Below are 27,461 nucleotides of genomic sequence, written 5' to 3'. Positions count from 1 at the left end.
GCAAAAGCAGGCACAGAAGCATGCATTCGATGTCACAGGGACCCACGTGGAAGGTAATCATGGAGGGATTTCAGCATGAAAGTTGGCTTCATACTGTCCAAGTCAAAGTTTTAACTTTCCTAAGCTCGTTATACTGGTTATTTGACGTTCACCTTTGTTTCCATCTTGCAGGTCTTCCTTGTGCCCCAAACAGTCACTACGAGCTCTGCGCTTCAGACTGTGCCCAGACCTGTGGAAGCATCTATGTTCCAATCCCTTGCACGGGGAGGTGCCAGGAAAGCTGCGTGTGCGATCAGGACTTTGTGCGGAGCGGCGATCAGTGCGTCCCCATCTCCCGGTGCGGCTGCTACTATCAAGAGAGATACTACTTAGCAGGAGAGACTTTCTATCCCACTTGCCAGGAGCGTTGCAGGTGCCAAGAGGGGGGGACTGTGAATTGTGAAGCCTTCAGCTGCGGTCCCAATGAGGACTGTGGTGTGGAAAACGGCATCCAGAAGTGCTACCCTGTTGGGAGCGCCACCTGTTCTGTGGCTGGTGGCGTTCACTACCTCTCATTTGATCAGGTGCCCTTTGATTTCCACGGCACCTGCACATACACCTTGGCTAAGACCAAAGCAAGCAGCCAGAACCTGACCCCCTTCACCGTTAATGTGGAGAACGGGGCCAGGGAGGACGGGAAGATGTCGGTTTCCAAGATGGTGTCCGTCAGCGTCCATGGCGTCACTCTCACCTTCCTGAAGAACAAGCCAGGGCAAGTGAAGGTGAGTCTAGAACCATAAGAAGGCAACTATCATTAGCTGTTCTTTTTCCACGAAGGTGTTTCCCAGTAGCGTACACTGAGCTCAGGTCAGTCCTTCACAAGCACTGAGACTAGAGCCATTACAAGCCCACAAACCTGGCAAGGGGGAATATTTGTTTTTCTTCTGAGTAGACTTACATAGAATTGTGCTGCTAGAGTGCTGGATTTTTAGGTTTAATGCATAGGATTAATCCCGACAGTAGATCTGTATTTCAGGCTTCTCCTCCCATTCTATTTGATTCCTCGCTGGCATCAAAATTTATAGGAAAATAATATGTTTAAAATATTTCTTTACTTGCCAAGTACTTAATGGATCTCCTTCCCACAGGGTCTGGTCAAGGCACCTGGCCTAGATGTCTTTCAATGGGGATTAGACAGATTAGTGGATCTGTCCATCCCAGGCTACAAGGATCTAGGAATGTATGTGACCTCTTGGTTTTACAAGTGGCCTCTCTCTGAACGCCAGGCGCAAGGGGTGACCACAGCATATGGGTCTCTTCCGGTCTTGATTGCTCCCTGGATCACCTTGTGGGCCATACAGGAAATTCACAGTGATGGGCCCCTGGCCTGATTTAACAGGATTGAATGGGCCATTGGCCTGATCCAGCAGGGCTCTTCTTGTGAATAATTAAAGTTGGAATAATTGGGAAAAGGGTTCCCCGGAATATGTGGTCAATATGATGATAGTGGGATCAACCATTACCCCTTAACAACTGAAGGGTTAAAGTGGAAAACAACCAGGCACTTCTTCTTCACTAGAGAACCCCATGTTACAAGGGAATGCTCTGTTCCTTGCAGGTGGATGATACATTGCAGCTCCTCCCCGTGACCCTTTCTGGAGGGCGGCTCAGAGCCCATCCACATGGCACCAGAGTCCTGGTCCAAGCTGACTTTGGCCTCATTGTGAGCTATGACTTTGCTTCTCGCGTGACGGTCACCGTCCCAAGCAATTACCAGGATGGGCTGAGTGGCCTGTGTGGGAACTACAATGACCAGAAGGGGGATGAATTTCTGCTCCCAGATGGAAGGGCGGTCACCGATGTCAACACGTTTGGTGCTGCCTGGAAAGTTTTGGTCCCGGGAGCAGACGGATCCTGCTTAGACGGGTGCCCTGGGAACAAGTGCCCGGTCTGCGACGAGAGGCAGAAGGAGGTTTTGAAACAGCGCAAGTACTGTGGGATCCTCAGTGCGGACGACGGCCCCTTGAGTGCCTGTCACGCCGCGGTGGACCCCAAAGTGTATCTCAGCAACTGCATCTATGACTCCTGCTTGGTCGATGGGGACAGAGAAGTCTTGTGCCAGAGCATCCAGAGCTATGTGTCTGCCTGTCAAGATGCAGCGGTCTCTTTCGACTCCTGGAGGACCCCGTCGTTTTGCCGTAAGTATTGGAGGCTGAGCACTGGGATAGATGTAAACTGAGTAGTGAAATGGGGAGCAGCATCTGAGCAGACTCCCTTTTACTTATGGGAATAATTCATGCATATCTTCTCCAGTTGCCAACTCCTACCCAGGTGCCCTCTTCTCCTCTCCCCTTCCGTCTTCAGCAGAATCGGGGATCTTTCCCTCTAATCTCTACGTCTTTCCAATTTAGCACTGACGTGCCCAGCCAACAGTCACTACGAGTTCTGTGCCGACCTCTGCTCCATCTCCTGTGCCAAGATCACCGATCCAGGAAACTGTCCAAGTACTTGTGCCGAGGGCTGCCAGTGTGACGATGGCTTCTTCTTTGATGGCCGTGCCTGTGTGACTGCGGAAAACTGTGGCTGCCTGTGGAATGGCCATTACTTCAAGGTAGCTGACCTTTGAACTTTATTCTCCCACCCTCCATTTTTTGGTCACTAACACTGATCCTTAGATGGATGACATTATTCTTTTATTCATTGAGCATTTTCGCTTTGTGAGAAGGAATCTCATTGCTGAGGACACATGATCTGATGTTTGCCATATTTCTATTGCTTTCTGATCTCCCACCAGCCCCATGAGAAGGTTCTTCTGAACAACTGCCGGGAAAGTTGCACCTGCATCCCAGGCCGGGGGGTTAAATGCGAGGCCCAGAGATGCACCGCTGATGAGGAATGCGTCACCAAGGATGGAGTCATGCGTTGCATCAAGAAGGGTAACTACTAAGATACATGTGCACACACAGGCTGTTCATCTAGCGACATTCCTGGTCAGATGAACATGCAGGATCTCGATGGCCCAAATGTGCACCGCTAAGGCCTTAAGTCCGTTTGTGTGCCCAGGAGCTTTACGTCCCCTTCTATATCACTGCATCTAACGGACACAGACCCGCCCTTCCTCCTCTGGTGGCTCCTCCTAAGGACATTCTTCTCCTCCCCTCTCTTTTCTCTCCTAACAACTACTTACACGTTGGATCCGCTTTCTCCTTTCCTCAGTTATTTCTGGCCCTTATGCAGCAAGCTCCTGTGGGAAAGAATTTCTCATGTCCTTCTTCAATAACTAGGAAAAAGGAGCCCAGTTCCAAACGTGGCAGTCCCCAACTATCCCCAGGCAAACATGAGCAGCTCAGGAACGGGTGATCCTTTTCCCAGTGCCGAAGGTTATTCAGGGAAGGGCTGATTATAGATTTGGAAGCCTGACTGCTGATCTGCCATTCAGCCCTGGATATGGATAAGTGCAGATCCCTATAGGATTGCTGGTCTGGGTTTGTGTGCAATACTTTGTCTCCGTGCCTTCCTCCTTCACTTTCCAACTACTGCACGTATCCTCAGTGACTATGCAAAGTTAGGCCTGGCTTCAGAGAGAGATTGCTGAGTTAGGCTATATTCCAAGGCCTTATTTCCGATTCTGGATATCCTCTGGAACTGTCTCTTCATATTGCTGCTCTCTCCATGACATTGGCTATGTTCCATTGCAGGAATCCCACAGGTCTCCTGTGGCTCAGTCCAGTGCAGGAAGCAGGAAGTCTGTAAGATCCAAAAGGGTCGGCCGGTGTGTGTGCCACAGTCGGAGTCTACCTGCTGGGCCCAGGGATACCCTCATTATCACACCTTTGATGGGAGAAGCTTTGACTTCATGGGCACCTGCACCTACACCATCGCCAAGACTTGCGGTTCGGGGTCAACTCTTCCTTCATTCACCGTGGAGGCCAAGAACGAAATCAGGGGTGGAAACAAGCACGTTGCTTATGTTGGTCTGGTGACAGTCAGAGTCTACAACACCGTCATTTCTGTGGCCAGAAACGAAATGGGATTTGTGAGGGTGAGTCTGAGCGGCAAGGCTGGTACCTAGGGAGGACCACCCCCACCCAGCCCTCTCTACCTTTGCCTCTTGTTCAGGGTCTCAGGGCTAGCTGACTCCCCACGAGTCGTGGATTGAGTCTGACTTCTCTTGCAGGTCAACTACCAGCGGTCTCAGCTGCCCATCTCCCTGCGTGAGGGGAAACTTCAGGTCTACCAGAGTGGAGGTTTGGCTTGGATTGGGACGGACTTTGCGCTGAAAGTTGCCTACGATTGGAGCAGCTATCTGGTGGTGACGGTCCCCAGCATCTTTTCAGGGAGCTTGTGTGGCCTTTGTGGTGACTACAACGGAGATCCAGCCAACGACTTCCGCACCCCCGACGGCAGCTTGGCCCCCAGTCCTGCGGAGTTTGGGCAAAGTTGGAAGGTGCAGGATGGTGACCGGTTCTGTCAGCATGCAGCCCCCCCACCAAAAAGCTGCCCATCAGAAGGAGCCCACAAGTATAAAGCTGAGGCATTCTGTGGTCTAATCAGGAAAGGGGGAAATGGCCCGTTCAGCCTCTGCCATTCTGTGCTGGACCCCAGCATCTTTCTGGACAACTGCGTCAATGACCTCTGCTTGACCGACGGCCTCAGGCAGTCACTGTGCCAAGCGCTGAAGAGCTATGCGGATGCCTGTCGGAGGCGAGGAGTCACAGTCTCGGACTGGAGGACGGCCTCTGGCTGCAGTAAGTATGGCAGGGTACTGAAGAGCGAGGCAGCTTCAGAGTTAAGGCAAGCAGGTTAGACGTCCCACACAGAGATTTGTTCAGAGGTATGTATCCCAAATGGAATAAGACAGAGCCAGGAGCACCCCAACTTCTGCAGTTCTGTATGCAGGAAACCTAGAACGGGGCAGGATTCTAGAGAAAGGAATAGTTCATTGTTCTAGAAGTTTCTAGTTCTCAGGGACGCAAAGATCTGGTGAAGGCTGCAGTCTAATACACCTGCATTTAGGCAAGTAAAGCCCTTTGAACTCAGTAGACCAGCACAGGATGCCCTCTGGAAGTCTCCCCATCACATCCACCTCATGTTGTGGGATGGGTAACACGAAGCAGAACCCAGTGCTCCCTCCTCCAAGTGTCCCATTCTGTTCCCCAGACATCCCTGGTACAACAGAGTGGAGCTAAGTTTCGGCAGGCCCTTCTGCCTTGCACGATTGACTGTGTTCTCTCTTTGGCAGCCCTTCCCTGCCCCGAGAACAGCCAGTACAAGGCCTGTGCAGCTCCGTGCCCTGCCACCTGCAACGACCTAGCCAGACCCAGCAACTGCGACTCGCTGCCGTGCGTGGGGAGCTGCCAGTGCAATGATGGTTTTGTGCTGGATGCTGGGAAATGCATCCCCAAGGCTTCCTGTGGATGCATCTTTGAGGGGAAGCTCTTCTCCCCCGGAGAGCAGTTCTGGGGAGACGGCACCTGCTCAAGACGCTGCATCTGTGACCCCAGAAGCAAACAGGTGACTTGCAAAACCACAGGTTGCAAGAGCGGCGAGCAATGCAGAGTGGAGAAGGGCATCCAGAACTGCTACCCTACCAGCAGCGGCACCTGCTCGATTTCAGGGCAACGTCACTATCTCAGCTTCGACGGTCAGAGGTTTGACTTCCAGGGCACCTGCCTGTATCAGCTCACTGGGCTCTGCGCGAGGAGAGATGGTCTGGAGAACTTCCTGGTTCTTGTTCAAAACGACCGTCGAGGCAGCAAGACCGTGTCCTTCACCAAGGTGGTGGACATCAATATTTATGGCAATTCCATCGTGATCAGTCGAGAACAGCCTGCGAAAGTCATGGTGAGTTCCGCAGATCTTTTTGTTGTTCTTGGATGGGCTTTTTCTATTCTGCGGTTCCTTTGGTTCTTTTATTCATTCTCCTTCTGTGCGATATTGATTACTAGTGAGGTGCCCTCTGTACAGTAAGCAGGTCTAAAATCTGTAGCACGTTCCAGTGTTTCATTTAAAGCACCTGTACAGAACATGCCTGTAGAGGAGAGGACAGAAAACGAAGAATGGTCTGCCGGTAACGATGTCACGAAAGCCGTAAACTTTGATTTTCCCTTTTGCATACCTCCCAGGTCAACGGCTTCCTGATCAATCTGCCGTACAGGATGGGCAACAACAAAGTCTCCATTTACAGGAGAGGGCAAGAGGCCGTGGTGCAGACGGACTTCTTCCTGACCGTCACCTTTGACTGGCAAAGCCGGATCACCGTGAGTGTGCCCAGCACTTACGCCGGGGCCCTTTGTGGTCTCTGCGGGAACTTCAACGGCAACAAAGGAGACGACTTGATCATGAGAGATGGCAACGTGGCTCCAAATCCATCAGCCTTTGGTCAGAGCTGGAAACTGCAGAACATACCAGGCTGCACAGAACTCGGCCCGGGAACCTGCCCGGGCCTAGGAACCATTGAGGCTCAACAACGGACTCTCAGTGGGGAATGTGGGCTCCTCCTTGCCAAAAAGGGCCCTTTCAGAGAGTGTCACAAGAAAGTGGATCCTGAGGGATACTTCCAAGACTGCGTGTCTGATTACTGCTCCTCTCAAGGTCAACCAGCTGTGATCTGCAAAGCCTTGGCCAGCTATGTGCTGGCCTGCCAGGCAGCCGGGGCGACTCTCTATGCTTGGAGGTCTGACTCCTTCTGCAGTAAGTACTCCTGTGCCAAGCAAACGTCAGGGGGGTAAAGAACAGAACCATGGCATTATTATTATTATTATTATTATTATTTTTAAGAAGCTTTCAAGTCCTCCCCACATATTTGGCACAATACTTTGTGTCCCAATAAACAAAGCAGAGTTTTCAAAGCAGAGGAAGGGTCTGCTCTCTAAGTGAGGCACTCAGCTGTAGGGTACCAAGAAGCAGAGAAGGACCAGATTCTTCTAGGATGAAGAGGATAGATAGAAGTAAAGGTTCTAGGAAAACATAGCGTCTTAGCAAAAGCAGGCACAGAAGCATGCATTCGATGTCACAGGGACCCACGTGGAAGGTAATCATGGAGGGATTTCAGCATGAAAGTTGGCTTCATACTGTCCAAGTCAAAGTTTTAACTTTCCTAAGCTCGTTATACTGGTTATTTGACGTTCACCTTTGTTTCCATCTTGCAGGTCTTCCTTGTGCCCCAAACAGTCACTACGAGCTCTGCGCTTCAGACTGTGCCCAGACCTGTGGAAGCATCTATGTTCCAATCCCTTGCACGGGGAGGTGCCAGGAAAGCTGCGTGTGCGATCAGGACTTTGTGCGGAGCGGCGATCAGTGCGTCCCCATCTCCCGGTGCGGCTGCTACTATCAAGAGAGATACTACTTAGCAGGAGAGACTTTCTATCCCACTTGCCAGGAGCGTTGCAGGTGCCAAGAGGGGGGGACTGTGAATTGTGAAGCCTTCAGCTGCGGTCCCAATGAGGACTGTGGTGTGGAAAACGGCATCCAGAAGTGCTACCCTGTTGGGAGCGCCACCTGTTCTGTGGCTGGTGGCGTTCACTACCTCTCATTTGATCAGGTGCCCTTTGATTTCCACGGCACCTGCACATACACCTTGGCTAAGACCAAAGCAAGCAGCCAGAACCTGACCCCCTTCACCGTTAATGTGGAGAACGGGGCCAGGGAGGACGGGAAGATGTCGGTTTCCAAGATGGTGTCCGTCAGCGTCCATGGCGTCACTCTCACCTTCCTGAAGAACAAGCCAGGGCAAGTGAAGGTGAGTCTAGAACCATAAGAAGGCAACTATCATTAGCTGTTCTTTTTCCACGAAGGTGTTTCCCAGTAGCGTACACTGAGCTCAGGTCAGTCCTTCACAAGCACTGAGACTAGAGCCATTACAAGCCCACAAACCTGGCAAGGGGGAATATTTGTTTTTCTTCTGAGTAGACTTACATAGAATTGTGCTGCTAGAGTGCTGGATTTTTAGGTTTAATGCATAGGATTAATCCCGACAGTAGATCTGTATTTCAGGCTTCTCCTCCCATTCTATTTGATTCCTCGCTGGCATCAAAATTTATAGGAAAATAATATGTTTAAAATATTTCTTTACTTGCCAAGTACTTAATGGATCTCCTTCCCACAGGGTCTGGTCAAGGCACCTGGCCTAGATGTCTTTCAATGGGGATTAGACAGATTAGTGGATCTGTCCATCCCAGGCTACAAGGATCTAGGAATGTATGTGACCTCTTGGTTTTACAAGTGGCCTCTCTCTGAACGCCAGGCGCAAGGGGTGACCACAGCATATGGGTCTCTTCCGGTCTTGATTGCTCGCTGGATCACCTTGTGGGCCATACAGGAAATTCACAGTGATGGGCCCCTGGCCTGATTTAACAGGATTGAATGGGCCATTGGCCTGATCCAGCAGGGCTCTTCTTGTGAATAATTAAAGTTGGAATAATTGGGAAAAGGGTTCCCCGGAATATGTGGTCAATATGATGATAGTGGGATCAACCATTACCCCTTAACAACTGAAGGGTTAAAGTGGAAAACAACCAGGCACTTCTTCTTCACTAGAGAACCCCATGTTACAAGGGAATGCTCTGTTCCTTGCAGGTGGATGATACATTGCAGCTCCTCCCCGTGACCCTTTCTGGAGGGCGGCTCAGAGCCCATCCACATGGCACCAGAGTCCTGGTCCAAGCTGACTTTGGCCTCATTGTGAGCTATGACTTTGCTTCTCGCGTGACGGTCACCGTCCCAAGCAATTACCAGGATGGGCTGAGTGGCCTGTGTGGGAACTACAATGACCAGAAGGGGGATGAATTTCTGCTCCCAGATGGAAGGGCGGTCACCGATGTCAACACGTTTGGTGCTGCCTGGAAAGTTTTGGTCCCGGGAGCAGACGGATCCTGCTTAGACGGGTGCCCTGGGAACAAGTGCCCGGTCTGCGACGAGAGGCAGAAGGAGGTTTTGAAACAGCGCAAGTACTGTGGGATCCTCAGTGCGGACGACGGCCCCTTGAGTGCCTGTCACGCCGCGGTGGACCCCAAAGTGTATCTCAGCAACTGCATCTATGACTCCTGCTTGGTCGATGGGGACAGAGAAGTCTTGTGCCAGAGCATCCAGAGCTATGTGTCTGCCTGTCAAGATGCAGCGGTCTCTTTCGACTCCTGGAGGACCCCGTCGTTTTGCCGTAAGTATTGGAGGCTGAGCACTGGGATAGATGTAAACTGAGTAGTGAAATGGGGAGCAGCATCTGAGCAGACTCCCTTTTACTTATGGGAATAATTCATGCATATCTTCTCCAGTTGCCAACTCCTACCCAGGTGCCCTCTTCTCCTCTCCCCTTCCGTCTTCAGCAGAATCGGGGATCTTTCCCTCTAATCTCTACGTCTTTCCAATTTAGCACTGACGTGCCCAGCCAACAGTCACTACGAGTTCTGTGCCGACCTCTGCTCCATCTCCTGTGCCAAGATCACCGATCCAGGAAACTGTCCAAGTACTTGTGCCGAGGGCTGCCAGTGTGACGATGGCTTCTTCTTTGATGGCCGTGCCTGTGTGACTGCGGAAAACTGTGGCTGCCTGTGGAATGGCCATTACTTCAAGGTAGCTGACCTTTGAACTTTATTCTCCCACCCTCCATTTTTTGGTCACTAACACTGATCCTTAGATGGATGACATTATTCTTTTATTCATTGAGCATTTTCGCTTTGTGAGAAGGAATCTCATTGCTGAGGACACATGATCTGATGTTTGCCATATTTCTATTGCTTTCTGATCTCCCACCAGCCCCATGAGAAGGTTCTTCTGAACAACTGCCGGGAAAGTTGCACCTGCATCCCAGGCCGGGGGGTTAAATGCGAGGCCCAGAGATGCACCGCTGATGAGGAATGCGTCACCAAGGATGGAGTCATGCGTTGCATCAAGAAGGGTAACTACTAAGATACATGTGCACACACAGGCTGTTCATCTAGCGACATTCCTGGTCAGATGAACATGCAGGATCTCGATGGCCCAAATGTGCACCGCTAAGGCCTTAAGTCCGTTTGTGTGCCCAGGAGCTTTACGTCCCCTTCTATATCACTGCATCTAACGGACACAGACCCGCCCTTCCTCCTCTGGTGGCTCCTCCTAAGGACATTCTTCTCCTCCCCTCTCTTTTCTCTCCTAACAACTACTTACACGTTGGATCCGCTTTCTCCTTTCCTCAGTTATTTCTGGCCCTTATGCAGCAAGCTCCTGTGGGAAAGAATTTCTCATGTCCTTCTTCAATAACTAGGAAAAAGGAGCCCAGTTCCAAACGTGGCAGTCCCCAACTATCCCCAGGCAAACATGAGCAGCTCAGGAACGGGTGATCCTTTTCCCAGTGCCGAAGGTTATTCAGGGAAGGGCTGATTATAGATTTGGAAGCCTGACTGCTGATCTGCCATTCAGCCCTGGATATGGATAAGTGCAGATCCCTATAGGATTGCTGGTCTGGGTTTGTGTGCAATACTTTGTCTCCGTGCCTTCCTCCTTCACTTTCCAACTACTGCACGTATCCTCAGTGACTATGCAAAGTTAGGCCTGGCTTCAGAGAGAGATTGCTGAGTTAGGCTATATTCCAAGGCCTTATTTCCGATTCTGGATATCCTCTGGAACTGTCTCTTCATATTGCTGCTCTCTCCATGACATTGGCTATGTTCCATTGCAGGAATCCCACAGGTCTCCTGTGGCTCAGTCCAGTGCAGGAAGCAGGAAGTCTGTAAGATCCAAAAGGGTCGGCCGGTGTGTGTGCCACAGTCGGAGTCTACCTGCTGGGCCCAGGGATACCCTCATTATCACACCTTTGATGGGAGAAGCTTTGACTTCATGGGCACCTGCACCTACACCATCGCCAAGACTTGCGGTTCGGGGTCAACTCTTCCTTCATTCACCGTGGAGGCCAAGAACGAAATCAGGGGTGGAAACAAGCACGTTGCTTATGTTGGTCTGGTGACAGTCAGAGTCTACAACACCGTCATTTCTGTGGCCAGAAACGAAATGGGATTTGTGAGGGTGAGTCTGAGCGGCAAGGCTGGTACCTAGGGAGGACCACCCCCACCCAGCCCTCTCTACCTTTGCCTCTTGTTCAGGGTCTCAGGGCTAGCTGACTCCCCACGAGTCGTGGATTGAGTCTGACTTCTCTTGCAGGTCAACTACCAGCGGTCTCAGCTGCCCATCTCCCTGCGTGAGGGGAAACTTCAGGTCTACCAGAGTGGAGGTTTGGCTTGGATTGGGACGGACTTTGCGCTGAAAGTTGCCTACGATTGGAGCAGCTATCTGGTGGTGACGGTCCCCAGCATCTTTTCAGGGAGCTTGTGTGGCCTTTGTGGTGACTACAACGGAGATCCAGCCAACGACTTCCGCACCCCCGACGGCAGCTTGGCCCCCAGTCCTGCGGAGTTTGGGCAAAGTTGGAAGGTGCAGGATGGTGACCGGTTCTGTCAGCATGCAGCCCCCCCACCAAAAAGCTGCCCATCAGAAGGAGCCCACAAGTATAAAGCTGAGGCATTCTGTGGTCTAATCAGGAAAGGGGGAAATGGCCCGTTCAGCCTCTGCCATTCTGTGCTGGACCCCAGCATCTTTCTGGACAACTGCGTCAATGACCTCTGCTTGACCGACGGCCTCAGGCAGTCACTGTGCCAAGCGCTGAAGAGCTATGCGGATGCCTGTCGGAGGCGAGGAGTCACAGTCTCGGACTGGAGGACGGCCTCTGGCTGCAGTAAGTATGGCAGGGTACTGAAGAGCGAGGCAGCTTCAGAGTTAAGGCAAGCAGGTTAGACGTCCCACACAGAGATTTGTTCAGAGGTATGTATCCCAAATGGAATAAGACAGAGCCAGGAGCACCCCAACTTCTGCAGTTCTGTATGCAGGAAACCTAGAACGGGGCAGGATTCTAGAGAAAGGAATAGTTCATTGTTCTAGAAGTTTCTAGTTCTCAGGGACGCAAAGATCTGGTGAAGGCTGCAGTCTAATACACCTGCATTTAGGCAAGTAAAGCCCTTTGAACTCAGTAGACCAGCACAGGATGCCCTCTGGAAGTCTCCCCATCACATCCACCTCATGTTGTGGGATGGGTAACACGAAGCAGAACCCAGTGCTCCCTCCTCCAAGTGTCCCATTCTGTTCCCCAGACATCCCTGGTACAACAGAGTGGAGCTAAGTTTCGGCAGGCCCTTCTGCCTTGCACGATTGACTGTGTTCTCTCTTTGGCAGCCCTTCCCTGCCCCGAGAACAGCCAGTACAAGGCCTGTGCAGCTCCGTGCCCTGCCACCTGCAACGACCTAGCCAGACCCAGCAACTGCGACTCGCTGCCGTGCGTGGGGAGCTGCCAGTGCAATGACGGTTTTGTGCTGGATGCTGGGAAATGCATCCCCAAGGCTTCCTGTGGATGCATCTTTGAGGGGAAGCTCTTCTCCCCCGGAGAGCAGTTCTGGGGAGACGGCACCTGCTCAAGACGCTGCATCTGTGACCCCAGAAGCAAACAGGTGACTTGCAAAACCACAGGTTGCAAGAGCGGCGAGCAATGCAGAGTGGAGAAGGGCATCCAGAACTGCTACCCTACCAGCAGCGGCACCTGCTCGATTTCAGGGCAACGTCACTATCTCAGCTTCGACGGTCAGAGGTTTGACTTCCAGGGCACCTGCCTGTATCAGCTCACTGGGCTCTGCGCGAGGAGAGATGGTCTGGAGAACTTCCTGGTTCTTGTTCAAAACGACCGTCGAGGCAGCAAGACCGTGTCCTTCACCAAGGTGGTGGACATCAATATTTATGGCAATTCCATCGTGATCAGTCGAGAACAGCCTGCGAAAGTCATGGTGAGTTCCGCAGATCTTTTTGTTGTTCTTGGATGGGCTTTTTCTATTCTGCGGTTCCTTTGGTTCTTTTATTCATTCTCCTTCTGTGCGATATTGATTACTAGTGAGGTGCCCTCTGTACAGTAAGCAGGTCTAAAATCTGTAGCACGTTCCAGTGTTTCATTTAAAGCACCTGTACAGAACATGCCTGTAGAGGAGAGGACAGAAAACGAAGAATGGTCTGCCGGTAACGATGTCACGAAAGCCGTAAACTTTGATTTTCCCTTTTGCATACCTCCCAGGTCAACGGCTTCCTGATCAATCTGCCGTACAGGATGGGCAACAACAAAGTCTCCATTTACAGGAGAGGGCAAGAGGCCGTGGTGCAGACGGACTTCTTCCTGACCGTCACCTTTGACTGGCAAAGCCGGATCACCGTGAGTGTGCCCAGCACTTACGCCGGGGCCCTTTGTGGTCTCTGCGGGAACTTCAACGGCAACAAAGGAGACGACTTGATCATGAGAGATGGCAACGTGGCTCCAAATCCATCAGCCTTTGGTCAGAGCTGGAAACTGCAGAACATACCAGGCTGCACAGAACTCGGCCCGGGAACCTGCCCGGGCCTAGGAACCATTGAGGCTCAACAACGGACTCTCAGTGGGGAATGTGGGCTCCTCCTTGCCAAAAAGGGCCCTTTCAGAGAGTGTCACAAGAAAGTGGATCCTGAGGGATACTTCCAAGACTGCGTGTCTGATTACTGCTCCTCTCAAGGTCAACCAGCTGTGATCTGCAAAGCCTTGGCCAGCTATGTGCTGGCCTGCCAGGCAGCCGGGGCGACTCTCTATGCTTGGAGGTCTGACTCCTTCTGCAGTAAGTACTCCTGTGCCAAGCAAACGTCAGGGGGGTAAAGAACAGAACCATGGCATTATTATTATTATTATTATTATTATTATTTTTAAGAAGCTTTCAAGTCCTCCCCACATATTTGGCACAATACTTTGTGTCCCAATAAACAAAGCAGAGTTTTCAAAGCAGAGGAAGGGTCTGCTCTCTAAGTGAGGCACTCAGCTGTAGGGTACCAAGAAGCAGAGAAGGACCAGATTCTTCTAGGATGAAGAGGATAGATAGAAGTAAAGGTTCTAGGAAAACATAGCGTCTTAGCAAAAGCAGGCACAGAAGCATGCATTCGATGTCACAGGGACCCACGTGGAAGGTAATCATGGAGGGATTTCAGCATGAAAGTTGGCTTCATACTGTCCAAGTCAAAGTTTTAACTTTCCTAAGCTCGTTATACTGGTTATTTGACGTTCACCTTTGTTTCCATCTTGCAGGTCTTCCTTGTGCCCCAAACAGTCACTACGAGCTCTGCGCTTCAGACTGTGCCCAGACCTGTGGAAGCATCTATGTTCCAATCCCTTGCACGGGGAGGTGCCAGGAAAGCTGCGTGTGCGATCAGGACTTTGTGCGGAGCGGCGATCAGTGCGTCCCCATCTCCCGGTGCGGCTGCTACTATCAAGAGAGATACTACTTAGCAGGAGAGACTTTCTATCCCACTTGCCAGGAGCGTTGCAGGTGCCAAGAGGGGGGGACTGTGAATTGTGAAGCCTTCAGCTGCGGTCCCAATGAGGACTGTGGTGTGGAAAACGGCATCCAGAAGTGCTACCCTGTTGGGAGCGCCACCTGTTCTGTGGCTGGTGGCGTTCACTACCTCTCATTTGATCAGGTGCCCTTTGATTTCCACGGCACCTGCACATACACCTTGGCTAAGACCAAAGCAAGCAGCCAGAACCTGACCCCCTTCACCGTTAATGTGGAGAACGGGGCCAGGGAGGACGGGAAGATGTCGGTTTCCAAGATGGTGTCTGTCAGCATCCATGGCGTCACTCTCACCTTCCTGAAGAACAAGCCAGGGCAAGTGAAGGTGAGTCTAGAACCATAAGAAGGCAACTATCATTAGCTGTTCTTTTTCCACGAAGGTGTTTCCCAGTAGCGTACACTGAGCTCAGGTCAGTCCTTCACAAGCACTGAGACTAGAGCCATTACAAGCCCACAAACCTGGCAAGGGGGAATATTTGTTTTTCTTCTGAGTAGACTTACATAGAATTGTGCTGCTAGAGTGCTGGATTTTTAGGTTTAATGCATAGGATTAATCCCGACAGTAGATCTGTATTTCAGGCTTCTCCTCCCATTCTATTTGATTCCTCGCTGGCATCAAAATTTATAGGAAAATAATATGTTTAAAATATTTCTTTACTTGCCAAGTACTTAATGGATCTCCTTCCCACAGGGTCTGGTCAAGGCACCTGGCCTAGATGTCTTTCAATGGGGATTAGACAGATTAGTGGATCTGTCCATCCCAGGCTACAAGGATCTAGGAATGTATGTGACCTCTTGGTTTTACAAGTGGCCTCTCTCTGAACGCCAGGCGCAAGGGGTGACCACAGCATATGGGTCTCTTCCGGTCTTGATTGCTCCCTGGATCACCTTGTGGGCCATACAGGAAATTCACAGTGATGGGCCCCTGGCCTGATTTAACAGGATTGAATGGGCCATTGGCCTGATCCAGCAGGGCTCTTCTTGTGAATAATTAAAGTTGGAATAATTGGGAAAAGGGTTCCCCGGAATATGTGGTCAATATGATGATAGTGGGATCAACCATTACCCCTTAACAACTGAAGGGTTAAAGTGGAAAACAACCAGGCACTTCTTCTTCACTAGAGAACCCCATGTTACAAGGGAATGCTCTGTTCCTTGCAGGTGGATGATACATTGCAGCTCCTCCCCGTGACCCTTTCTGGAGGGCGGCTCAGAGCCCATCCACATGGCACCAGAGTCCTGGTCCAAGCTGACTTTGGCCTCATTGTGAGCTATGACTTTGCTTCTCGCGTGACGGTCACCGTCCCAAGCAATTACCAGGATGGGCTGAGTGGCCTGTGTGGGAACTACAATGACCAGAAGGGGGATGAATTTCTGCTCCCAGATGGAAGGGCGGTCACCGATGTCAACACGTTTGGTGCTGCCTGGAAAGTTTTGGTCCCGGGAGCAGACGGATCCTGCTTAGACGGGTGCCCTGGGAACAAGTGCCCGGTCTGCGACGAGAGGCAGAAGGAGGTTTTGAAACAGCGCAAGTACTGTGGGATCCTCAGTGCGGACGACGGCCCCTTGAGTGCCTGTCACGCCGCGGTGGACCCCAAAGTGTATCTCAGCAACTGCATCTATGACTCCTGCTTGGTCGATGGGGACAGAGAAGTCTTGTGCCAGAGCATCCAGAGCTATGTGTCTGCCTGTCAAGATGCAGCGGTCTCTTTCGACTCCTGGAGGACCCCGTCGTTTTGCCGTAAGTATTGGAGGCTGAGCACTGGGATAGATGTAAACTGAGTAGTGAAATGGGGAGCAGCATCTGAGCAGACTCCCTTTTACTTATGGGAATAATTCATGCATATCTTCTCCAGTTGCCAACTCCTACCCAGGTGCCCTCTTCTCCTCTCCCCTTCCGTCTTCAGCAGAATCGGGGATCTTTCCCTCTAATCTCTACGTCTTTCCAATTTAGCACTGACGTGCCCAGCCAACAGTCACTACGAGTTCTGTGCCGACCTCTGCTCCATCTCCTGTGCCAAGATCACCGATCCAGGAAACTGTCCAAGTACTTGTGCCGAGGGCTGCCAGTGTGACGATGGCTTCTTCTTTGATGGCCGTGCCTGTGTGACTGCGGAAAACTGTGGCTGCCTGTGGAATGGCCATTACTTCAAGGTAGCTGACCTTTGAACTTTATTCTCCCACCCTCCATTTTTTGGTCACTAACACTGATCCTTAGATGGATGACATTATTCTTTTATTCATTGAGCATTTTCGCTTTGTGAGAAGGAATCTCATTGCTGAGGACACACGATCTGATGTTTGCCATATTTCTATTGCTTTCTGATCTCCCACCAGCCCCATGAGAAGGTTCTTCTGAACAACTGCCGGGAAAGTTGCACCTGCATCCCAGGCCGGGGGGTTAAATGCGAGGCCCAGAGATGCACCGCTGATGAGGAATGCGTCACCAAGGATGGAGTCATGCGTTGCATCAAGAAGGGTAACTACTAAGATACATGTGCACACACAGGCTGTTCATCTAGCGACATTCCTGGTCAGATGAACATGCAGGATCTCGATGGCCCAAATGTGCACCGCTAAGGCCTTAAGTCCGTTTGTGTGCCCAGGAGCTTTACGTCCCCTTCTATATCACTGCATCTAACGGACACAGACCCGCCCTTCCTCCTCTGGTGGCTCCTCCTAAGGACATTCTTCTCCTCCCCTCTCTTTTCTCTCCTAACAACTACTTACACATTGGATCCGCTTTCTCCTTTCCTCAGTTATTTCTGGCCCTTATGCAGCAAGCTCCTGTGGGAAAGAATTTCTCATGTCCTTCTTCAATAACTATGAAAAAAGGAGCCCAGTTCCAAACGTGGCAGTCCCCAACTTTCCCCAGGCAAACATGAGCAGCTCAGGAACGGGTGATCCTTTTCCCAGTGCCGAAGGTTATTCAGGGAAGGGCTGATTATAGATTTGGAAGCCTGACTGCTGATCTGCCATTCAGCCCTGGATATGGATAAGTGCAAACCCCTATAGGATTGCTGGTCTGGATTTGTGTGCAATACTTTGCCACCGTGCCTTCCTCCTTCACTTTCCAACTACTGTACGTATCCTCAGTGACTATGCAAAGTTAGGCCTGGCTTCAGAGAGAGATTGCTGAGTTAGGCTATATTCCAAGGCCTTATTTCCGATTCTGGATATCTTCTGGAACTGTCTCTTCATATTGCTGCTCTCTCCATGACATTGGCTATGTTCCACTGCAGGAATCCCACAGGTCTCCTGTGGCTCAGTCCAGTGCAGGAAGCAGGAAGTCTGTAAGATCCAAAAGGGTCGGCCGGTGTGTGTGCCACAGTCGGAGTCTACCTGCTGGGCCCAGGGATACCCTCATTATCACACCTTTGATGGGAGAAGCTTTGACTTCATGGGCACCTGCACCTACACCATCGCCAAGACTTGCGGTTCGGGGTCAACTCTTCCTTCATTCACCGTGGAGGCCAAGAACGAAATCAGGGGTGGAAACAAGCACGTTGCTTATGTTGGTCTGGTGACAGTCAGAGTCTACAACACCGTCATTTCTGTGGCCAGAAACGAAATGGGATTTGTGAGGGTGAGTCTGAGCGGCAAGGCTGGTACCTAGGGAGGACCACCCCCACCCAGCCCTCTCTACCTTTGCCTCTTGTTCAGGGTCTCAGGGCTAGCTGACTCCCCATGAGTCGTGGATTGAGTCTGACTTCTCTTGCAGGTCAACTACCAGCGGTCTCAGCTGCCCATCTCCCTGCGTGAGGGGAAACTTCAGGTCTACCAGAGTGGAGGTTTGGCTTGGATTGGGACGGACTTTGCGCTGAAAGTTGCCTACGATTGGAGCAGCTATCTGGTGGTGACGGTCCCCAGCATCTTTTCAGGGAGCTTGTGTGGCCTTTGTGGTGACTACAACGGAGATCCAGCCAACGACTTCCGCACCCCCGACGGCAGCTTGGCCCCCAGTCCTGCGGAGTTTGGGCAAAGTTGGAAGGTGCAGGATGGTGACCGGTTCTGTCAGCAAGCAGCCCCCCCACCAAAAAGCTGCCCATCAGAAGGAGCCCACAAGTATAAAGCTGAGGCATTCTGTGGTCTAATCAGGAAAGGGGGAAATGGCCCGTTCAGCCTCTGCCATTCTGTGCTGGACCCCAGCATCTTTCTGGACAACTGCGTCAATGACCTCTGCTTGACCGACGGCCTCAGGCAGTCACTGTGCCAAGCGCTGAAGAGCTATGCGGATGCCTGTCGGAGGCGAGGAGTCACAGTCTCGGACTGGAGGACGGCCTCTGGCTGCAGTAAGTATGGCAGGGTACTGAAGAGCGAGGCAGCTTCAGAGTTAAGGCAAGCAGGTTAGATGTCCCACACAGAGATTTGTTCTGAGATATGTATCCCAAACGGAATAAGACAGAGCCAGGAGCACCCCAACTTTTGCAGTTCTGTATGCAGGAAACCTAGAACGGGACAGGATTCTAGAGAAAAGAATAGTTCATTGTTCTAGAACTTTGTAGTTCTCAGGGATGCAGAGATCTGGTGAAGGCTGCAGTCTAATACACCTGCATTTAGGCAAGTAAAGCCCTTTGAACTCAGTAGACCAGCACAGGATGCCCTCTGGAAGTCTCCCCATCACATCCACCTCATGTTGTGGGATGGGTAACATGAAGCAGAACCCAGTGCTCCCTCCTCCAAGTGTCCCATTCTGTTCCCCAGACATCCCTGGTACAATAGAGTGGAGCTTAGTTTCGGCAGGCCCTTCTGCCTTGCACGATTGACTGTGTTCTCTCTTTGGCAGCCCTTCCCTGCCCCGAGAACAGCCAGTACAAGGCCTGTGCAGCTCCGTGCCCAGCCACCTGCAACGACCAAGCCGGACCCAGCAACTGCGACTCGCTGCCGTGCGTGGGGAGCTGCCAGTGCAATGACGGTTTTGTGCTGGATGCTGGGAAATGCATCCCCAAGGCTTCCTGTGGATGCATCTTTGAGGGGAAGCTCTTCTCCCCCGGAGAGCAGTTCTGGGGAGACGGCACCTGCTCAAGACGCTGCATCTGTGACCCCAGAAGCAAACAGGTGACTTGCAAAACCACAGGTTGCAAGAGCGGCGAGCAATGCAGAGTGGAGAAGGGCATCCAGAACTGCTACTCTACCAGCAGCGGCACCTGCTCGATTTCAGGGCAACGTCACTATCTCATCTTCGATGGTCAGAGGTTTGACTTCCAGGGCACCTGCCTGTATCAGCTCACTGGGCTCTGTGCGAGGAGAGATGGTCTGGAGAACTTCCTGGTTCTTGTTCAAAACGACCGTCGAGGCAGCAAGACCGTGTCCTTCACCAAGGTGGTGGACATCAATATTTATGGCAATTCCATCGTGATCAGTCGAGAACAGCCTGCAAAAGTCATGGTGAGTTCCGCAGATCTTTTTGTTGTTCTTGGATGGGCTTTTTCTATTCTGCGGTTCCTTTGGTTCTTTTATTCATTCTCCTTCTGTGCGATATTGATTACTAGTGAGGTGCCCTCTGTACAGTAAGCAGGTCTAAAATCTGTAGCACGTTCCAGTGTTTCATTTAAAGCACCTGTACAGAACATGCCTGTAGAGGAGAGGACAGAAAACGAAGAATGGTCTGCTGGTAACGATGTCACGAAAGCCGTAAACTTTGATTTTCCCTTTTGCATACCTCCCAGGTCAACGGCTTCCTGATCAATCTGCCGTACAGGATGGGCAACAACAAAGTCTCCATTTACAGGAGAGGGCAAGAGGCCGTGGTGCAGACGGACTTCTTCCTGACCGTCACCTTTGACTGGCAAAGCCGGATCACCGTGAGTGTGCCCAGCACTTACGCCGGGGCCCTTTGTGGTCTCTGCGGGAACTTCAACGGCAACAAAGGAGACGACTTGATCATGAGAGATGGCAACGTGGCTCCAAATTCATCAGCCTTTGGTCAGAGCTGGAAACTGCAGAACATACCAGGCTGCACAGAACTCGGCCCGGGAACTTGCCCGGGCCTAGGAACTATTGAGGCTCAACAACGGACTCTCAGTGGGGAATGTGGGCTCCTCCTTGCCAAAAAGGGCCCTTTCAGAGAGTGTCACAAGAAAGTGGATCCTGAGGGATACTTCCAAGACTGCGTGTCTGATTACTGCTCCTCTCAAGGTCAACCAGCTGTGATCTGCAAAGCCTTGGCCAGCTATGCGCTGGCCTGCCAGGCAGCCGGGGCGACTCTCTATGCTTGGAGGTCTGACTCCTTCTGCAGTAAGTACTCCTATGCCAAGCAAACTTCAGGCGGATAAAGATCAGAATGTCCAATGAACAGACTGTTTGAAAGCAGGAAAAGGGTCCGCTCTCCAAGTGAGGCACTCAGCTGAAATGTACCATGAAGTACAGAAGGGCCAGATTCTTATAAGAAGAAGAGGATAGATAGAAGTAAAAACACAGAGTCTTAGCAAAAGCAGGGACAGAAGCATGAATTTGATGAAACGAGGACCCATGTGGGAGGTGTTCATGGAGGGATTTCAGCACAAAAGATGGCTTCAAGATGTCCAAGCCCTTCTTACTACTTTCCTAAGCTTGTTATACTGGTTATTTTACGTTCACCTTTGTTTCCATCTTGCAGGTCTTCCTTGTGCCCCAAACAGTCACTATGAGCTCTGCACTTCAGACTGTGCCCAGACCTGTGGAAGCATCTATGTTCCAATCCCTTGCACGGGGAGGTGCCAGGAAAGCTGCGTGTGCGATCAGGACTTTGTGCGGAGCGGCGATCAGTGCGTCCCCATCTCCCGGTGCGGCTGCTACTATCAAGAGAGATACTACTTAGCAGGAGAGACTTTCTATCCCACTTGCCAGGAGCGTTGCAGGTGCCAAGAGGGGGGGACTGTGAATTGTGAAGCCTTCAGCTGCGGTCCCAATGAGGACTGTGGTGTGGAAAACGGCATCCAGAAGTGCTACCCTGTTGGGAGCGCCACCTGTTCTGTGGCTGGTGGCGTTCACTACCTCTCATTTGATCAGGTGCCCTTTGATTTCCACGGCACCTGCACATACACCTTGGCTAAGACCAAAGCAAGCAGCCAGAACCTGACCCCCTTCACCGTTAATGTGGAGAACGGGGCCAGGGAGGACGGGAAGATGTCGGTTTCCAAGATGGTGTCCGTCAGCGTCCATGGCGTCACTCTCACCTTCCTGAAGAACAAGCCAGGGCAAGTGAAGGTGAGTCTAGAACCATAAGAAGGCAACTATCATTAGCTGTTCTTTTTCCACGAAGGTGTTTCCCAGTAGCGTACACTGAGCTCAGGTCAGTCCTTCACAAGCACTGAGACTAGAGCCATTACAAGCCCACAAACCTGGCAAGGGGGAATATTTGTTTTTCTTCTGAGTAGACTTACATAGAATTGTGCTGCTAGAGTGCTGGATTTTTAGGTTTAATGCATAGGATTAATCCCGACAGTAGATCTGTATTTCAGGCTTCTCCTCCCATTCTATTTGATTCCTCGCTGGCATCAAAATTTATAGGAAAATAATATGTTTAAAATATTTCTTTACTTGCCAAGTACTTAATGGATCTCCTTCCCACAGGGTCTGGTCAAGGCACCTGGCCTAGATGTCTTTCAATGGGGATTAGACAGATTAGTGGATCTGTCCATCCCAGGCTACAAGGATCTAGGAATGTATGTGACCTCTTGGTTTTACAAGTGGCCTCTCTCTGAACGCCAGGCGCAAGGGGTGACCACAGCATATGGGTCTCTTCCAGTCTTGATTGCTCCCTGGATCACCTTGTGGGCCATACAGGAAATTCACGGTGATGGGCCCCTGGCCTGATTTAACAGGATTGAATGGGCCATTGGTCTGATCCAGCAGGGCTCTTCTTGTGAATAATTAAAGTTGGAATAATTGGGAAAAGGGTTCCCCGGAATATGTGGTCAATATGATGATAGTGGGATCAACCATTACCCCTTAACAACTGAAGGGTGAAAGTGGAAAACAACCAGGCACTTCTTCTTCACTAGAGAACTCCATGTTACAAGGGAATGCTCTGTTCCTTGCAGGTGGATGATCTGTCCTGATCAGAGGACGAGATAGTGCAGATAGCAGCCGCCAGTTAAAAAACTCCTTCAGGCAATTCTGTGCCTACTTGGGAAGCTTGTGCTCAGAAGCAGCTGGTTCTTCCACCCCTACAAAGGTAGCACATGCCATGATGGAATTAGCTGCTGCCACCCTGAAGGCCTGTGCAGACGCCTCACAGTTTCTTTTAAGGGAGGTGACCACCCTCCAGTCGCAGGAGTCCTTAGGTCCCTCCTTGCCCTAAGATGACAGGACCACCGCAGAAGAGATGGTTATGATGGCCATCTCACCTCAACTGAGGGGACCCTGAGACGCTGCGCAGTGTTATCAGGCGGGCTGTATAACCTGTCAAAGATACTGGAGGTGTGCTTGGGGTATATGGGATGGACCCCGTGATTATCCAAGTCATGCTGGAAGGTCTCAGAGAAGAGCAGCATCTCTGGCTTGGCTGGCCCCTGGCGAAAAAACAAAAACAACAGTTATGCCCAGTATGCAGCTCCACAAGCAGAGGGTTGCTGAGCTGAGCCTGCTTGGAGGGCTTAAGCTCAAGGGCCTGGGAGGCTCTGACCACAGCCTGGGAAAGATCTCTATGAGGAACAGTCTGGCCAACTATGAGACTCAGATTCCTCTTCAGCTGCCCCTTCCCCAGGCAACTCCCCTTCCTCCAGTTGGCCAGGGAAGGCCATTCCTTCTTTTTGGACTTCGTATGCGAAGCCTTAGTTTAGGCTTGGCTTTCCCCATCCACCCCTTGGGGAGTTTAGGGGCGGCGGGGATGAATCTGCTTCATTGGAGGAGGAAGAAGCCTCTGCGTTTGCTGGATCGTCTGCAGGGTCCCACAGGCCTCCTGCTTCGGTTGGGAAGCTATTGAGGCCTGTAGGCCTAAACTGAGGCCTGTAGAGGATTGAACTGAGGCCGGTAGGCCTGAATTAACTGAGGGCAGTAGAGGCTTGAACTGAGGCCTGTAGAGGACTGAACTGAGGCCTGTAGAGAAGTGCACTGAGGCCAGTAGGCCTGAGGCCGGTAGGCCTGAATTAACTGAGGGCAGTAGAGGCTTGAACTGAGGCCTATAGGCCTGAACTGAGGCCGGTAGCGGACTGCACTGAGACCTGTAGGCCTGAACTGACTGAGGCCTGTAGAGGACTGAACTGAGGCCGGTAGGCTTGAACTGAGGCCTGTAGAAGACCGAACTGAGGCTGGTAGGCCCCAAACCCTCCGTGCCAAGCCTGCTCCTGGCTAAGGAGGGAGAGGAGCAGTCGAGGGAAGGTGAAAACACAGAAGAATTCCGGAGGAGACTGCTGAGCTCAGCTTCCACACGACCTGCTCTGTGCAATGCAGAGCCGAAACTCGGCTCTTCCTATATATAATTGAAGTTGGAATAATTGGGACAAGAGCCCCCTTTGAATAACTGGTCAATAAGAGGATATCAGGATCAACCATTACCCCTTCACAATTGAAGGGTTACAATGGATAACATATTTGTTTTTCTTCCGAGTAGACTTACACAGAATTGTACTGCTAGAGTGCTGGATTTTTAGGTTTAGGATCCCTACAGTAGATCTATTTCAGGCTGCTCCTCCCACCCAATTTGATCCCTCCCTGGCATCAAAAATTCTAGGAATTTAATATGTTTAAAATATTTCTTTACTTGCCAAGTACTTAACGGATCTCCTTCCCACAGGGTCTGGTCATGGCACCTGGCCTACATGTCTTTCAAAGGGGATTAGACAGATTAGTGGATATGTCCATCCCAGGCTACAAGGATCTAGGAATATATGTGACCTCTTGGTTTTACAAGTGGCCTCTCTCTGAATGCCAGGCGCAAGGGGTGACCACAAGATATGGGTCGCTTCCGGTCCTGATTGCTCCCTGGATCAACTTGTGGGCCGCTGTGAGATACAGGAAATTCACAGTGATGGGCCCCTGGCCTGATTTAACAGGATTGAATGGGCCATTGGCCTGATCCAGCAGGGCTCTTCTTGTGTATAATTAAAGTTGGAATAATTGGGAAAAGGGTTCCCCGGAATATGTGGTCAATATGATGATAGTGGGATCAACCATTACCCCTTAACAACTGAAGGGTTAAAGTGGAAAACAACCAGGCACTTCTTCTTCACTAGAGAACCCCATGTTACAAGGGAATGCTCTGTTCCTTGCAGGTGGATGATCTGTCCTGATCAGAGGACGAGATAGTGCAGATAGCAGCCGCCAGTTAAAAAACTCCTTCAGGCAATTCTGTGCCTACTTGGGAAGCTTGTGCTCAGAAGCAGCTGGTTCTTCCACCCCTACAAAGGTAGCACATGCCATGATGGAATTAGCTGCTGCCACCCTGAAGGCCTGTGCAGACGCCTCACAGTTTCTTTTAAGGGAGGTGACCACCCTCCAGTCGCAGGAGTCCTTAGGTCCCTCCTTGCCCTAAGATGACAGGACCACCGCAGAAGAGATGGTTATGATGGCCATCTCACCTCAACTGAGGGGACCCTGAGACGCTGCGCAGTGTTATCAGGCGGGCTGTATAACCTGTCAAAGATACTGGAGGTGTGCTTGGGGTATATGGGATGGACCCCGTGATTATCCAAGTCATGCTGGAAGGTCTCAGAGAAGAGCAGCATCTCTGGCTTGGCTGGCCCCTGGCGAAAAAACAAAAACAACAGTTATGCCCAGTATGCAGCTCCACAAGCAGAGGGTTGCTGAGCTGAGCCTGCTTGGAGGGCTTAAGCTCAAGGGCCTGGGAGGCTCTGACCACAGCCTGGGAAAGATCTCTATGAGGAACAGTCTGGCCAACTATGAGACTCAGATTCCTCTTCAGCTGCCCCTTCCCCAGGCAACTCCCCTTCCTCCAGTTGGCCAGGGAAGGCCATTCCTTCTTTTTGGACTTCGTATGCGAAGCCTTAGTTTAGGCTTGGCTTTCCCCATCCACCCCTTGGGGAGTTTAGGGGCGGCGGGGATGAATCTGCTTCATTGGAGGAGGAAGAAGCCTCTGCGTTTGCTGGATCGTCTGCAGGGTCCCACAGGCCTCCTGCTTCGGTTGGGAAGCTATTGAGGCCTGTAGGCCTAAACTGAGGCCTGTAGAGGATTGAACTGAGGCCGGTAGGCCTGAATTAACTGAGGGCAGTAGAGGCTTGAACTGAGGCCTGTAGAGGACTGAACTGAGGCCTGTAGAGAAGTGCACTGAGGCCAGTAGGCCTGAGGCCGGTAGGCCTGAATTAACTGAGGGCAGTAGAGGCTTGAACTGAGGCCTATAGGCCTGAACTGAGGCCGGTAGCGGACTGCACTGAGACCTGTAGGCCTGAACTGACTGAGGCCTGTAGAGGACTGAACTGAGGCCGGTAGGCTTGAACTGAGGCCTGTAGAAGACCGAACTGAGGCTGGTAGGCCCCAAACCCTCCGTGCCAAGCCTGCTCCTGGCTAAGGAGGGAGAGGAGCAGTCGAGGGAAGGTGAAAACACAGAAGAATTCCGGAGGAGACTGCTGAGCTCAGCTTCCACACGACCTGCTCTGTGCAATGCAGAGCCGAAACTCGGCTCTTCCTATATATAATTGAAGTTGGAATAATTGGGACAAGAGCCCCCTTTGAATAACTGGTCAATAAGAGGATATCAGGATCAACCATTACCCCTTCACAATTGAAGGGTTACAATGGATAACATATTTGTTTTTCTTCCGAGTAGACTTACACAGAATTGTACTGCTAGAGTGCTGGATTTTTAGGTTTAGGATCCCTACAGTAGATCTATTTCAGGCTGCTCCTCCCACCCAATTTGATCCCTCCCTGGCATCAAAAATTCTAGGAATTTAATATGTTTAAAATATTTCTTTACTTGCCAAGTACTTAACGGATCTCCTTCCCACAGGGTCTGGTCATGGCACCTGGCCTACATGTCTTTCAAAGGGGATTAGACAGATTAGTGGATATGTCCATCCCAGGCTACAAGGATCTAGGAATATATGTGACCTCTTGGTTTTACAAGTGGCCTCTCTCTGAATGCCAGGCGCAAGGGGTGACCACAAGATATGGGTCGCTTCCGGTCCTGATTGCTCCCTGGATCAACTTGTGGGCCGCTGTGAGATACAGGAAATTCACAGTGATGGGCCCCTGGCCTGATTTAACAGGATTGAATGGGCCATTGGCCTGATCCAGCAGGGCTCTTCTTGTGTATAATTAAAGTTGGAATAATTGGGAAAAGGGTTCCCCGGAATATGTGGTCAATATGATGATAGTGGGATCAACCATTACCCCTTAACAACTGAAGGGTTAAAGTGGAAAACAACCAGGCACTTCTTCTTCACTAGAGAACCCCATGTTACAAGGGAATGCTCTGTTCCTTGCAGGTGGATGATACATTGCAGCTCCTCCCCGTGACCCTTTCTGGAGGGCGGCTCAGAGCCCATCCACATGGCTCCAGAGTCCTGGTCCAAGCTGACTTTGGCCTCATTGTGAGCTATGACTTTGCTTCTCGCGTGACGGTCACTGTCCCAAGCAATTACCAGGACGGGCTGAGTGGCCTGTGTGGGAACTACAATGACCAGAAGGGGGATGAATTTCTGCTCCCAGATGGAAGGGCGGTCACCGATGTCAACACGTTTGGTGCTGCCTGGAAAGTTTTGGTCCCGGGAGCAGACGGATCCTGCTTAGACGGGTGCCCTGGGAACAAGTGCCCGGTCTGCAACGAGAGGCAGAAGGAGGTTTTGAAACAGCGCAAGTACTGTGGGATCCTCAGTGCGGACGACGGCCCCTTGAGTGCCTGTCACGCCACGGTGGACCCCAAAGTGTATCTCAGCAACTGCATCTATGACTCCTGCTTGGTCGATGGGGACAGAGAAGTCTTGTGCCAGAGCATCCAGAGCTATGTGTCTGCCTGTCAAGATGCAGCGGTCTCTTTCAACACCTGGAGGACCCCGTCGTTTTGCCGTAAGTATTGGGGGCTGAGCACTGGGATAGATGTAAAGTGAACTGGGGAGCAGCATCTGAGCAGACTCCCTCTTACGTATGGGCATAATTCACTAATATCTTCATTTCTTATATCTCCACTGACCAACTCCTACCCAGATGCCCTCTTCTCCTCTC

General features: G+C 51.3%; 2 protein-coding genes across 2 annotated transcripts in view; both read left to right on the top strand.

The window, feature by feature from the left end:
- The window catches only part of LOC136661529 (IgGFc-binding protein-like), a 28,634-nt gene extending 18,296 nt beyond the window's left edge, over window positions 1–10,338 (top strand). Inside the window, exons 26-38 of the mRNA XM_066638815.1 lie at window positions 172–761; window positions 1,598–2,177; window positions 2,391–2,590; window positions 2,774–2,915; window positions 3,678–4,021; window positions 4,157–4,727; window positions 5,222–5,823; window positions 6,105–6,672; window positions 7,131–7,720; window positions 8,557–9,136; window positions 9,350–9,549; window positions 9,733–9,874; window positions 10,223–10,338. Of these exons, the coding sequence (XP_066494912.1) occupies window positions 172–761; window positions 1,598–2,177; window positions 2,391–2,590; window positions 2,774–2,915; window positions 3,678–4,021; window positions 4,157–4,727; window positions 5,222–5,823; window positions 6,105–6,672; window positions 7,131–7,720; window positions 8,557–9,136; window positions 9,350–9,549; window positions 9,733–9,874; window positions 10,223–10,338 (5,225 nt within the window). The remainder of the gene's footprint in view (window positions 1–171; window positions 762–1,597; window positions 2,178–2,390; window positions 2,591–2,773; window positions 2,916–3,677; window positions 4,022–4,156; window positions 4,728–5,221; window positions 5,824–6,104; window positions 6,673–7,130; window positions 7,721–8,556; window positions 9,137–9,349; window positions 9,550–9,732; window positions 9,875–10,222) is intronic.
- A 456-nt stretch (window positions 10,339–10,794) lies between these two features.
- LOC136661528 (IgGFc-binding protein-like) overlaps window positions 10,795–27,461 on the top strand; it is an 80,865-nt gene continuing 64,198 nt past the window's right edge. The window contains exons 1-14 of the mRNA XM_066638814.1: window positions 10,795–10,980; window positions 11,116–11,686; window positions 12,181–12,782; window positions 13,064–13,631; window positions 14,093–14,682; window positions 15,519–16,098; window positions 16,312–16,511; window positions 16,695–16,836; window positions 17,600–17,943; window positions 18,079–18,649; window positions 19,144–19,745; window positions 20,027–20,594; window positions 20,956–21,545; window positions 26,726–27,305. Coding sequence (XP_066494911.1) covers window positions 10,795–10,980; window positions 11,116–11,686; window positions 12,181–12,782; window positions 13,064–13,631; window positions 14,093–14,682; window positions 15,519–16,098; window positions 16,312–16,511; window positions 16,695–16,836; window positions 17,600–17,943; window positions 18,079–18,649; window positions 19,144–19,745; window positions 20,027–20,594; window positions 20,956–21,545; window positions 26,726–27,305 — 6,694 coding nt within the window. The remainder of the gene's footprint in view (window positions 10,981–11,115; window positions 11,687–12,180; window positions 12,783–13,063; window positions 13,632–14,092; window positions 14,683–15,518; window positions 16,099–16,311; window positions 16,512–16,694; window positions 16,837–17,599; window positions 17,944–18,078; window positions 18,650–19,143; window positions 19,746–20,026; window positions 20,595–20,955; window positions 21,546–26,725; window positions 27,306–27,461) is intronic.

Source organism: Tiliqua scincoides, chromosome 10, assembly GCF_035046505.1.
Source record: "Tiliqua scincoides isolate rTilSci1 chromosome 10, rTilSci1.hap2, whole genome shotgun sequence".
Taxonomy (NCBI): Eukaryota; Metazoa; Chordata; class Lepidosauria; order Squamata; family Scincidae; genus Tiliqua; species Tiliqua scincoides.
The sequence above is the reverse complement of the archived record's forward strand: the minus strand, read 5'-3'. Positions and strand labels throughout refer to the sequence as shown.